The 13667-nt window shown below is 48.5% G+C and overlaps 1 protein-coding gene across 1 annotated transcript in view; it reads right to left on the minus strand.

The window, feature by feature from the left end:
• Positions 1-13667, minus strand: part of KDM3B (lysine demethylase 3B) — a 1181011-nt gene that overhangs the window by 832041 nt on the left and 335303 nt on the right. The window contains exon 8 of the mRNA XM_078652703.1: positions 1303-2497. Within this exon, the coding sequence (XP_078508829.1) occupies positions 1303-2497 (1195 nt within the window). The remainder of the gene's footprint in view (positions 1-1302; positions 2498-13667) is intronic.

Raw genomic sequence — 13667 nt, forward strand, 5'->3', positions numbered from 1 at the left:
GAATGCTCAATGATCCTTCAATTGAAACCTGATCCCAATGATGTTTCCCCAGGTTCCTGTCTCTTTGTTGCATTCATTTTTCTTCCTTCTTTTGTAGTTCTTTGCAACATGAACAGTCGATGTAATCTTCTCATCGTTGGAGCTCCTCTGCTCTGCTTCGACACAATGAGGAAGAAAAAAAAAAGAATCGGAGGATGGCGACCATGCCAGGAACATCTAGGGATAGCATCGGATGTAAAAATGGTATAGATATACCTCCAAATTGTGATAAAGACAACAAATATTAAAGAATAAACACAAAGAAACGAGGGAAAGACAACAATTTATATCCAACCACTACATGGCAGAATACACACCATATGAATCCAGAAAAGACTCCCAACAAAACAAACATGCATCTAAATAAAAACGTAGCGGAATATTCTGAATCTAATGCTGGATGGAGGAATACTGCATAACATAAGGATCCTACTACACAATACATATCTCAAATATTAACTAGAGTAGGAGACATGGAAGGGATATAAGAGTTATATAGTCTAGAGTATAAGGTTATGTGTAATAGAAGGACCCTGAATAAGTTTCAGTACACAATCTTAAAAGTTAGTTTCCCAGCTTCAACTTAATCCACAAACCATGTGCTCATTACACTGCAGCAAGTGAAAGAAATGACCAACTACTAAATGTTGATGCAACATAGGGCACATGCTGGCATCATGACTAGCCGGTACATCCAGGTGCTCTTTTTGCATCAATGTTTTCTTGCCCACAACCATTTTGGCATTTTTTTGACAAATCAATTCTATCAAATATTTCTGAAAACAATTACCATTAATTTTTCTAAAGCGGACGCCTCATATTTTACCTAGTTAAAGCAGCAAGCTCCCGCAATTCACAATTCTTTCTCATTATGATGTGATTTTCAACTTCGGGGTGCCCAGTTAGTGCTTATCAGATCAGTGCTTCTCAGTCATTAGAATCAGATTAAAAAGCAGAAATGAGCAGGTTTGCTTCAAATAAGCCCCCTTTTAGGGAGCAACAGTATAAAAAAAATATAAAGGGAGCTTGAGGGAAGACAAACACCAATAAAAGAAACTGCTCTACTGACATCAATGTAAAGAAGCTACCAAAGGCTTCTCACTGGTCCACTTGGCCAAGTCCTAAATATCTACAAATTCCTGGCATAACATTTGTCATTAAATTTTTTTAACTGTTTAGTCTTTTCATTATAAAGATTCTTCATCAATTTGCTTATTACTTAGCTCAATTAATTTTCTCTTTTGGACCGTCATATTTGCTTACCTTTCAGAGGGGTGGTTCTTGGCCGGCCCTTTACACCTTGCTTCCCTTTCACTTTACCCAGTAACAAGGCCACATTTCGCTCAACATGGGGTCCCATTCTGCGCATCAGGTGCTCCGGGATTCCTCTGAAGCCCAGCTTGGTGTGGAGCTGCTCCTCAGCATCACTTAGATCACTAAGATCACTGTTGGTACTGGAATCAGAATCCTGTTTGGCTGTTCTGCTGCGATCGTCTAGCGTGAACCTGTTAGATGCATCAAAAGGCCCTCTGCTATCTCTAGAGATGTCTGCTACAGAGCTGTGGATGCTCGGTGGCAGCCGGCTTGAAAGGGCAGTGAAGGTTCTCAGTAAAGGATTGTCCTGCTGTCCTAGGCACACATCTGGCTTATCCTCTGTTGGACTAGAGCAAAGGGTAGGCATCTCAATGGGCATAGGTGAGCGGGAGCGGCCGTTTCCCAGGATGGATGACATCTGAACTGATTCAGATACAGCAGCAACAGGACTGTTAGAAAACACCTTAACCGTATCAGTCATAAGGAAGAGATTCTTCTTGTTCAAGATGCTGGAATCTTCAGCACTAGGAGGATCTGGCCAGGAAGCAGACAGTCTAGGACCCCCCAACATTGGGTTAGGTGCAGTTGCTCCAGTTGAGGCAAAACTACTGAAGGGACTGGAGTCAGCCTTTTCTCCAAAGGCCAAAAAAGGATTGGATGGTTCCTCCCGCAATAGCTTTGGTGGCTGCAAGAACAGATTTTCATGCTTTTCAGGAGGGTGTTTACTCAAAAGAGCTCCTGAAAAGGCTGGCGTGAGTTTGGGCATAGATTCTTTTTTCTCCAGAGTGCTAGTGGTTTGCTGCCTCTGTAGAGTCTCAGATGTCACTAAAGGTTTTGGTTTAGAAATAGGAGATCCAAAGGCATCAGTGCTCTGCCTGAAAACATCCCGGTTGGAAGGTTCTTCAGCAAGACTCTCAGAGATGGTCGTGAAGTAGTTACTAGGCGGGACAGTCTGAGACATGCACTGAAAGAACAAATTCTTGGATGAGTCAGATTCTTTTGGAGCTTCTTGCATTGTGGTGCTTCCAAATGAAAAGCCAATAGGTTTGCTCTCCGGGACCCCATTGGGCTGGCTTCTCACTTCAGCTGAAGAAGTGACAGAAACACCAAATCCGAGAGTAGCAAAAGTAGAGTTGCCAGGATTCTGAACAAAAAAAAAAGTAAGAGATTACAAAGGATCCAGTGGGGACAAATGGCTATCAGTTATACATAAATACATACTCTGCAAAACAGAAGTACCACATTCATGATGAATTCATTACTTGACCTTTGGTTCTACTTCTTCGTAACTGGATGGGAGGGAAAAAGTTACTTAACTGTAATAATCATTACCCAGCAATATCTTTCGAGATTCAGACTGTTGGGATGGGATTTTCGCATGTATAGATGTGCAAGCATGGTCTCCTCCCCAAACATACCCTCTGACAGATCGCATGGTAATTGTGATAGTTGTGTCTAGCTTCACAACAATCATGTGAGCATGTGGAGGGCTGGCATATTTTTTATACTAAACATGCTGAGAAGCAGGCTTCTCTAGGCTGGAGGAGCGCCAACCGCCATCATTACATGGGGCTGCAGACCATAAGCGGGCTTCTAGACACTCAGCGGTGGTGGTAGCATACAGTTTCATAGATCAATAGTGCAAGGCAGAACCCTTTTCTTGGCTCCTGGAAACGAGTATTGTATGGTCCTTGATCTGTAAATATCACCATAGCATTATAACCAGATCTTCAAGCTAGCATTCCATATACTTGATATGTGAGATGACAGTACAAGGTTTTTGAATAGCAGATGAGTGTGTGGTACAATACAAGGGGTAAAGCTTGGAAGAAAATGGAGTTACGGTTACAGCCTCCCTGTCTAGCACTGTATATTGCTAGCACTGGAGGCTTTTGGGACGCACTAGACAATATGGTGTTTGAGATTTAATAATAATAATAATAAAATCATTTATAAAGTGCCTGGTTACACTATATCAGTGTGTCCCCACGCTATGGATTCAGTCCACTAAGTGAGCATGCCTAACCAACCATCATCGCAGTAAAAGGATAGAGCGACTACTACAGTGATTAGGCTCGGGGGAAGATGTGAGTTTTAAGTTTGAGCCGGAACCTTGCTTCCGATGGTTCCATACGGAGTTCAATGGGGAGTTCATTCCATCGTTTACAGGCAAGGTATAGAATGAGCGACCTCCCATTCGTGCTTTATGGATGCGGGGCAGCCGGAATAGCATGCTTCCCATAGATCTCAGGTTACGTTTGGGGCAGTGAATAGTCAACAGCTTTTGAAGATAGATAGGGCCTTTTCCTTGAGCAATGCGGTGTGTAATACACAACGCCTTGAACAGGATACGTTCCCATATGGGGAGCCAATGAAGAGTCGCTAAAGCCTGCTTTCCTGAAGCTCTTCTGGGCAAGTTCAGGACCAGTCGGGCCGCCGTATTTTGCACACATTGCAGCTGTTGTATCCCGTTCTTGTTCAGACCAATGAACAAGAAATTCCCGTAGTCCAGATGGGGGGTAACTAGGGCATGTATCAAAGTTTTCCTAATATCAATGGGAAGAAGGTCAAGCACTTTGGGTATGGTTTTCAGAATGCCATAGCATTTGCCGGACAGTCTGCCAATGTGCTGTCTAAAGGAGAGGCTAGTGTCCAATAGGACCCCCAGATTCTTCACTGTCCCTGATGGGGCGGGTGTAGGCCCCAGCTCAGGCGGCCACCAGGCCGATGACCAAATAGAAGGTGCACTTCTGATCATCAATAATTTGGTCTTGTTCCTGTTAAGGCGCAGGCAGTTATTATTCATCCAGCTGGCAACAGCCGTAAGACAGGTAAGAAATTTGGCTGCCGCCTCGGCCTGGCCGTGGGCTAAGGTGATCACCAATCGGGTAACATCGGCATAAGTGACAATGTCCACTCCGTATGATTCCACAATTCGTGCTAGGGGTTCCATGTACAGATTGAATAACGTCGGGCTCAGACTCGAGCCCTGTGGAACCCCGTGCTTTAGCCATCGGGTAGTAGATTTAAACGGGGGGCAGTGTACTTGAAAACTTCTGTCCCTCAGAAATGAGCGACAAGAATGTGCCTGAATGTTTAACACAACTGTACAAGGGCTCCCAGTTGGGAGGTTTAATGCAACAATGAGTGAGCGACTTAAAACTGACTTTTTTTCCCCATTGAGAAAGCAGCAATGCCACATTTGGGGCCAATCAAATTCTGCTAATATACAGTAAATCGCCTTCCTAGATGTTTCAAGGAGCAGCTTTCTCAATGGCATGGGCAGAAAGTTTCTGTAAGCTATTCGGTCAACTCCTGCAATTTCCAGAGACCTATGCAAGGTAAGGAGCGGGCCCGACTCTTACAGCAGATGCATAGGCATGAAAGCCCTGGTTCAGGAAGTTAGAAAACATGTTAGGCCAGATACCAATTCAGTTCAAGCTGGATGTAGAATCAGTATCTAGGAACAAGAAAGAAATATTCCACTATAATCCAGACAAAAAAAACATGGGAGTATCCTCCCCAATGTCCAGCCTCTCCTCTGGGAGGGGTCCCTGAATCGTCACAAGCATTCCCGAAGGGTACTTAAGGGATTACCTGTAGGTGGGCCCTTTGATTCGTCGTGGGACAAGATTCAGATCACATACCACTTCAACTTCACCGTCTGGACACTCTGGACTTCACTTTGGGAACCGAGACTGCAACGGGGCGGGGGAAAGATTCCGGATGCTCTTGGTCTCTTCGGCTTGCTGGTCTTCTGCAATGCCAGTGCTTAATATAGGTTCTTCACCAGACCTGTGGACATCCAAGACACCCAAAGTAATCTCCCTTGGAGTGAAGGAGTCACTCCCCTGTATCTGCAGGCACCGCAACGGACTGGTCTGCTCCCTGGGACTCCGAAAGTCTCAGCAGCACAGGTGGTGGTTCTGCAACGCCCTCGAGGCCTGCATTGTCTTCATACTGAGTTTGAGGCCAGTATCCCTCGTCGGAACTGCTTGAACAGAAACACCTGTGCACCGCGTCGACTTGCAGTTGCCAAGGTTTGTTGGCTCTCTCCTCCAGAGCTCTTCGAGCTCCAAGAAGCTCCAACCTCATGCAACTCCTGCAGCCAAGATCTTTGTCCTCACTGCTTTCTCTGCACCATGGGTCTTCATTAGTGAGCTGCTCAAGGTCCTCTTGCGACTACTGTGCCTTCGGCCTGTGAGCCCTCCTGAGGGTATTCTTGAGCTTCAGTGGGCTCCCCCGCTTGTTCGGCCCTGCTAAGACTTACTTGCTCATGGTGAGTCACCTGGACCTTGCTGGTCCTGACACTGCACCTTTTCTGTCAACTATGTTGCCAGCCGCTGCCAATGCTTGTTGGTGCCCCTGCCTGACAATGACTCCCTAGCTCTCGACATTCGACATGGGACAGCTCGTCAACAGCTCCTGGTCTTCCACAGAGTTGCCTGGCCACACAGGTGCAACTACAAGGGCACAGTCAACCTTTCCTGCATGTCAGACATCAGTGGGCATTCGTCTTCCATGCCCCCTGGTCTCTTGATTGGCATAGAGACTGTCCCCTCCGCTTGCAGGTACCCCATCTTGATTCCACCCTTGGGTTCCACCAGACTCTTTCGTCTTCTCCAGCATCACCTTTCCTGAAGTCCTCCATTGTAGTCTATGGCGGTTTCAGACTTGACTTGACACCCATGCACCAGGCTTCCTTGGTGTAGGTGTCCTGGTTCCTGGGGTATCCACAGGTGTGGTGACTCCCCAACCTTCCATCTTCCATGGAATGTCTTCAGGGAAAGAGTCCTTTTTCTTTAAAACTGCAACCAAGACTTACCCACTGAGTAACGTTGAGCACATGGTCGTGTTTCCACACTGCACACGGCCTCCATGGTGGTGTTAGATACTCACCTTGGCTTGTCCCTAGGGTCCCCAGCTCTTCTACATCCTCTGGGTCCACTCTTGTCGTGGGTCGCATTGCACAATTTACTACTTGTTTAACAATATATCTGTAAAAGACATTAGTTAGTGATAGATTCCTTATATTAGAATATTCCCCAGGCGTCAGTCCATATCAGGAAAGTTTTCTGCAAAGCAGTATCCCTGCGTGCCAGTAGGTGGCGCCGTGTGGCTCCCGCCCGTCACTGGCGTCGTAGGCTAAGGCCCTACCCATGTTTGCAGAAGTCAGTTCTGTATACAACATTCCGCGCCAAAACGCAGAGCCATGCCAGAAACCGACCTGTGATGCATAAAACTAGGGCCCTAAAAGGGGATGACCTCAACTCTAGTAATCAGTTTGCAGAACAGGGAGGATGGGTGGGGCGGTAAGGAATCTATCACTAACTAATGTCTCTTACAGATGTATTGTTACACAAGTAGTAACTTGTGCATCTGAAAGAGACACTTTAGTGATAGATTCCTTACCTTAGAATAGATACCCCAGCAAGACCAACCCCGGTGCTGGGTCTGTGAACAATATTACACCAAAAAGTCACGGAGCACAGAACGGCCAAAGAAACAGTCTCTCCGGACCTGACTGTAGAGGCAGTAGTGCCTGGTAAACATGTGCAGCGAGGCCCAAGTAGCTGCCTGACAAAAGTCCAGCAAGGTAACGCCACGTCCCAAGGCAGTAGTGGCTGCAGTTGCCCTGGCTGAATGGGGACGCAGCCCCACAGGAGGCTCCTTCTTGGGAAATGAGTAAAATGCTTTGATGCACAGATCAACCCACTGGGAGATGGTCTGTTTGTGCAGAGCCCGACCTTGCTTGGCGCCCACGTAGCTGACAAAAACCTTATCATCCACCCGGAACTGCTGTGTACTCTGCAGATAGAAAGCGAGCGCATGTTTTGGGTCCAGACGGTGGAGCCTCTCCTCTTCTCTTCTCTTGAAGGATGCTGAGGCGGAAAGAAGGTGGGCAAAGTGATAGTCTGCCCCATGTGGAAGGGCGTAACAACCTTTGGCAGAAAGGAAGGACGGGTCCTCAAAACCACCTTGTCCGGATGAACGGAAAGGAGGTTTGGAATAAAGGGCCTGGAGCTCACTCACTCTTCTGGCAGAGGTGATGGCAACCAGGAAAGCTGTCTTAAGAGTAAGAAGATGTAAAGCACAGTTATGAAGAGGCTCAAAGGGAGCGCACATCAGAAAATTCAGGACAAGATTTCAGTCCCATTGAGGCATTATGAAGGGAACGGGAGGAATAGTGTGTGTAATGCCATTGAGAAAGCGGTTATCTACCGGTGACTTAAAAAGAGAAGGCTGATCAGGGAGCCTCAGGAAGGCGGAAATGGCAGAAAGATAGCCTTTGATAGTGCCCAGAGCAGACCCCTGCTGGACCAAAGGAGGAGGAACAGAAGAACCTCAGAAAGAGGGGCAGAAAGGGGATCCACAGCCTTTGCTGCACACCACGCCAAAAATGTGTTCCATCGGGAGGCGTATACAGTTTTAGTGGAGGGACGCCTGGCTGCCAGAATCACATTACAGACCTCAGGAGGAAGGTCGAAAGCCATCAACTGTCGCCGCTCAATCTCCACGCATGGAGGTGGAGGCTGGACAGGTTGGGGTGGAGGACCATCCCCTGCTGCTGCGACAGAAGATCCTCCATTAGAGGCAGACAGAACGGGGGATCTATGCTCATACTGAGTAGCTCGGCATACCATACCCTTCGAGTCCAGTCCGGAACCACAAGAATAACGGTCACGCCTGATCTTCAGCAGACGTGGTATAGGCGGAAAGTCGTACAACAGACCGCAGCTCCACTCGAGACGAAAAGCGTCTCCGAACGAGTGCCGCATAGGAAATTCCAACACACAGAACTGATGACATTGCGCATTCTCTTCCGTGGCGAATAGAACTAACCAAGGCTCTCCCCATCGCAGAAAGAGACATTGCGCCACGTCAGAGTTCAAACACCACTCGTGATCCACCATGCACCGGCGGCTATGTTCGTCCGCCCTGGCGTTCAGAGAACGTGTCATGTGTTGACCCACCAAGGTAATGCCTTGATGTTCCAGCCATGTCCAGAGGCGCAGAGCCTCCTGACATAGGATCCAGGACCCCACCCCGCCTTGTTTGTTGCAATACCACAAAGAGGTGGTGTTTTCCGTGAACACCTGCACTACACTTCCCCGGACAGAGGGAAGGAATGCCTTCAGTGCAAGCCAGATCGCCTGCAGATCCAGAAGGTTGATATGGAGCCGGGACTCCGCCGGAGACCAGAGGCCTCTGATCTCCGCCTCTCCCATGGAGCCTCCCCATCTCAGGAGGGACGCATCCGTCACCACTGTGTGCTCTGGTTGGGGAAGGGAGAGGGATCTGCCACTAACCCAGTCGCAATTCGTGAGCCACCACTGCAACTGTCGTGCAGCGCCCTCCGAGATCTGGACGAGATCGGACAGGTTGCCCTGATGCTCTGCCCACTGGAACTTCAGGTTCCACTGCAGAGCCTGCATTTGCCATCTGGCATGCGTCACCAGCAGGATGCAGGCCATCAGGCCATCAGGCCCAGAAGCCGGCGGGTCATTGTAAGAGAGTGGCTCTAAATATACTGGACCAAAGTCAGGTCCAGGGTGTATAGAGTCCCCAATCCCCAGAGGAATAACAGAGGCTGAAGTCAGATCTGACCTTACTCTCCAAAGTGGTAGCTTGGTCGAGCAGTAAAGCCGTACCAGAGGACAGTGTAAAGCATTTGTTGTACACACTCAGTCAGCAAAAGGTTTCCCACACTCAAGAACTGAACTCTAGGCCAATTGTTTTTATATCCAAAGATATTGTTGTTTTATTTTAGAACCAACAGATATCAAAATATATTTTTCTCAATATGAGTGACTTTAGGTAATTACTTGGCAGAATTACAATAGATTTGGTAAATACAATAGTTACTGGGGTTGCAATAGGCAACACAATTCTAAACAATTTAACAATGAGCTCAATGGGTGTTTCTACATAAATGCAGGTGATTACTTTCAGGATTACTTTTCTAACCACAGAGATCCTGGATTCAGTCCCGGGACCTAAGCTGTAAACAGTTAAGTAAAAGCGTTTTGGTTACAGTTGCAATTTTTAAAGGATATAAATGTATTTTCAAAGTTGTCACTTTTACAGAGAAAAACTAGCAATGTCATCCTATGGAAGGAAATTCAAGTCACAGGTAAAGTAGGTTCTCGCTACTTTTGTAATCCAGTACTGGACTCCTAGGTTCAGCACTGGGACCGCTACCTAAGACAGGTAAGTAATTAAGTTTCAGTAGCTGGTACGATTTTTAAAAATAATATTTGCCATTTGCAAAAATCGACAAAAGAAATTTGAGACAATCAGTCAATGGTTTCCTAAGGAAGAAAATACAGGTAACTGGTAAGTACGGTTAAGATTACTTTTGTGGTTCAATACTGAACTAGAAAGTACAGCACTGGCTTCTCTCCTGAACCCAGGTGAATATTTCGGAAATTGTTATTCGGCTGATTTTAGAGGAATATTTTAAAGTTTCAAAAATCGACACTTAGAAGAAATTTCAGTGAAAACCAGTCAATGTTAGCCTATGGAAAGAAAGTGAGTTATCGGCTTTCAGGCGAGTACTCGACTGGTGAGGTTAAGGTTCTGGGCATAGACTTAGGGGTCTCCCAGGATCGGAAAGGTACAGTTGTTACACCCACTGCGGCCCAGGGGCAGCCGGGTGCAGAGAGAGTAGGCCCAATGAATTCAATGAAGGGTAGGGGGCCTTTGGTTGGTGGATGCAAGCAGGCAGGCCACGCGGCTGTGGGAGCTGAGCTCCTGGTCACTTGCTCAGGGCAAGTGGGGAAGTAGAGTAGGGTAGTAGTTGCACTTCCAGGGGCACTCAGGCAACTGGGTGCAGGGTGCTTTTGAGCCGTTGGGCGCTCAATGTTATCCAATGGGAAAGTTACAAAGTGAACAATGGCTCGGGGACGGAGATTCTTCAGGTGCGACCACCACTTCAAGAGGTAAGTTGGGTTCTTGGAGAAGAGGGGAGTGGCACAAAGGAGGGCACAGGGGGCCCAGGGGTGTCTTTGGGTGAAGGGGTGTCTTTGGGTGTCGGGAAGTCTTACCCTTGGCTGGTCACGTTTGGAGGGGTTCCTGGTTCTGAGGCTGCAGGCATCGTCTGGGTCATCGAGGAAGGTCTTTGGGCACTGGACTGCGGGTCACAGTCGCCGAGAGGACGTCCTCGTGGTCTTGGGTCACTCAGGCACGGGCCGGGCTAGGCGGGTGCAAAGAAAACTGGATTCGCGATTCGCGGTTCCTGGTTGGCACCAAGGGTATGGTTGTTGGAGCACAGCCTCTGCTCAGGGGATTCCCAGTCTTTGAGAGGGTCAAGGCAGTCAGGTCCTCGGCCAGGGTCGACAGGCCAGTAGGGCTGAGGCCAAGTCAGTTGGTGTCTGTGAGAAAGTGGCTCTATATATACTGGACAATAATGAAGTACAGTGTGTATAGAGTCCACCAACCCCAAAGGTATAACAGAGGTTAAAGTCAGGACTGACCTTACTCTCAAAAGTGGTAGCTTGGTCGAGCAGTTAGGCAGTACCAGAGGGCAGTGCAAAGCATTTGTTGTACACACTCAGTCAGCAAAATGTTTCACACACTCAAAGACTGAACTCCAGGCCAATGGTTTTTATATCCAAAGATATAGTTGTTTTATTTTTAGAACCAACAGGCATAAAATATACTTTGCTAGATATGAGAACTCTTATGTGATTACTGTGCAAGGAAGCAATAAAGTTGGTAAACACAATTGGTACAGGAGTTGCTGAAGGCAACTCAAGTCTAGACACACTTTAGCATTGAGCTCAATAGATTGTTACCATAAAAGTACAGTTGATTACAGTACAGATTCATTTATTAGTTCCAGGGCTAGATCCTAGATTAAGTCCTGGGGTCTAAGCTGAACCTAGATTAGCCCAAACGTTTTAGTTACTGTGGTGAATTTTCATGAATATAAAGCGGTTTTAAAAGTTCACACTTAGAAACTTTTCAATGACAAACTGACAATGTTATTCAATGGGAGAAAATTCAGGTTGCAGGTAAAGTATGATTGCGTTACTTTTGTAATCCAGTACTGGGCTTCTAGGCCCAGCACTGGGGTCTGACCTTAAAACAGGTAGGTAATTGTGTTTCAGTATTTCATATGATTTTTAAAGAATATTTCAAGTTTTCAAAAGAAGGCACAAAGAAAAGCATACAATGGGTTCCTATGGAGAAAATACAGATTACTAGTAAACCCGGTAAGGATTACTTTTGCAGTTCAGTACTGGGCTGCAAGGTACAGTACTGGCTTCTCGCCTGCTTGCAGGTGAGTACTTCGGAATTCGGACTTCGGCTGATTTTATCTGAATATTTGCAGTTTTCGAAACTTCACACTTCAAAATTTTCAAGGCAAAATGAGTCAATGTTATCCAATGGCAAGTGAGTGAGTTACCGGTTTCCAGGTGAGTACTTGGCTGGTTAAGTTAAGGTTCTGGGTATAGACTATGGGGTCCCCCAGGGTCAGGTAAGTACAGTCGGTTCAGCCCCAGCAGCGCAGGCCCGGCCGGGTGCAGAGGTAGGTAGGCCCAATGATATCCAATGAGGGAAAGGGGGCCTCCAGTTGGTGGCTGCTCGCTAGCAGCCCACGCGGCTGTGGGAGCTGGCCTCCTGGTTACTTGCTCAGTGCAAAGGGGGGGGGGGAGTAGGATAGGACAAAGGTGGCACAGCCAGTGGCACTCGGGCGGCTGGGTGCAGGGTGCTCTTGAGCCGTCGGGTGCTCAATGTTATCCAATGGGAAAGGTCAAAAAGGAACAACGGCTGCAGGCTCGGGGACGGAGACTCTCCAGGGGCGACCAACACTTCGAGAGGTAAGTTGGGATCTTAGAGCACAGGTAGGTACCCCAAAGGGTGGAACAGGGGGCTGTAGAGTGCCGGGTGCATGGGGTGTCTTTGGGTGTCGGAAAAGCTTACCCTCGGCTGGTCGCGGTTGGGGTGGCCCCTGGTTCGGAGTCTGCAGGCGTCGGCTGGTTCGTCGAGGAGAGTCTTTGGGCACTGGACTTCGAGTCCCAGTCACCGGGGGGCGTCCTCGTGGTCTTGGTTTGGTTGGGCCCAGCCTCGGCTGGATGCAGAGTGGGCTGGTCCGGAGCTTCCTGGTTGGCACCAGGTGGGTTGTTGCAGCAGAGCCTCTGTTGATGGGAGTCCCATTCTTTAAGAGGGTCAAGGCAGGCAGGTCCTCCGGGTGTCTCAAGGTTGCTGTCCGCAGGAGTCGCCGGGATTAGGCAAGACCAGGTTCCAGCCTCGACAGGCCGGTAGGGCTGGGGCCAAGTCAGTTGTTGTGGTCCTGTTAGCAGCTGCACGGCGGGTCTTCTTGATCTTCTTTCTTCTTTTCGTATCAGGATCTGAGGAAGGAAGGTTTAGGGAGCCCCTAAATACTGAATTTAGGGGTGTTACAGGTAGGGCAAGTACAGGGACCAATGAGTCCCTGTCTTGGGGTGAGTACACCCCCTGGCCTGCTCCTCTCCTGTGGGGGGGCAGGGGCCTAGCTGTGATTGGGCAGGCCTCCCCATATTCAAGATGGCCGGAGCCCAGGGTAGTGCTTCACCTCGTCTCCCCCAATCGAGGGGTGGGGTTGGCACAGGCTGGCACACCCCCCTTCCTGACGTAGGGTTTCCCGCCAGAGTGGGGGTCAGAACTGGTGGGGGCCAGTTGCTGAGTACAGCAAATGGTCTGGAGAATCTCACAGAGGCGGCATGCCTTTGAAGCTTCCCCCTGCCCATCCTGGGGGAGGACACCTAGCACCTCGCCCAGGATGTGCATTGTTGCAGGCCCAGGAGAGAGGGGGGGCTCTCCACCCAGGGGTCCAGCAACATGTCTGCTGTGTGGCAGCCTCTCAGACCAGACGTGGATTGTAGATTAGGTTTTCAGGGGGCATCTCCAAGATGCCCTCTGGTGCATTTTACATTACATCCCACACTGGCATCAGTGCGGGTTTAATGTGCTGAGAAGTTTGGTACCAAACTTGTCAGTCTTCAGTGTAGCCATTATGGTGCTGTGGAGTTCGTAATGACCACCTCCCAGCACCATATACTCTTAATGGCACCACTGCACTTACAGTGCCCAGGAAAGGTCCTGGGTACTGTAGGGGCACAGGGCTCGTGCAAGTGTGCCCACACCACTGGCATAGGGCACCCAGCTAGAGGGTTGACTTAGGTATGCCAGGGCAGTGGGTCTTGTGGGCATGGCACACAGGGGTGTGTGCCATGTTGACTCTTTGTTAAGTACTGTACTTAGACACTCAGCCTGCAAAGGCAGTGTGTGGGTGTCAGGGTACAGAGCCCCTAAGGGTGGCACAATAA

This window comes from Lissotriton helveticus, chromosome 7 (assembly GCF_964261635.1).
Source record: "Lissotriton helveticus chromosome 7, aLisHel1.1, whole genome shotgun sequence".
NCBI classification, from domain to species: domain Eukaryota; kingdom Metazoa; phylum Chordata; class Amphibia; order Caudata; family Salamandridae; genus Lissotriton; species Lissotriton helveticus.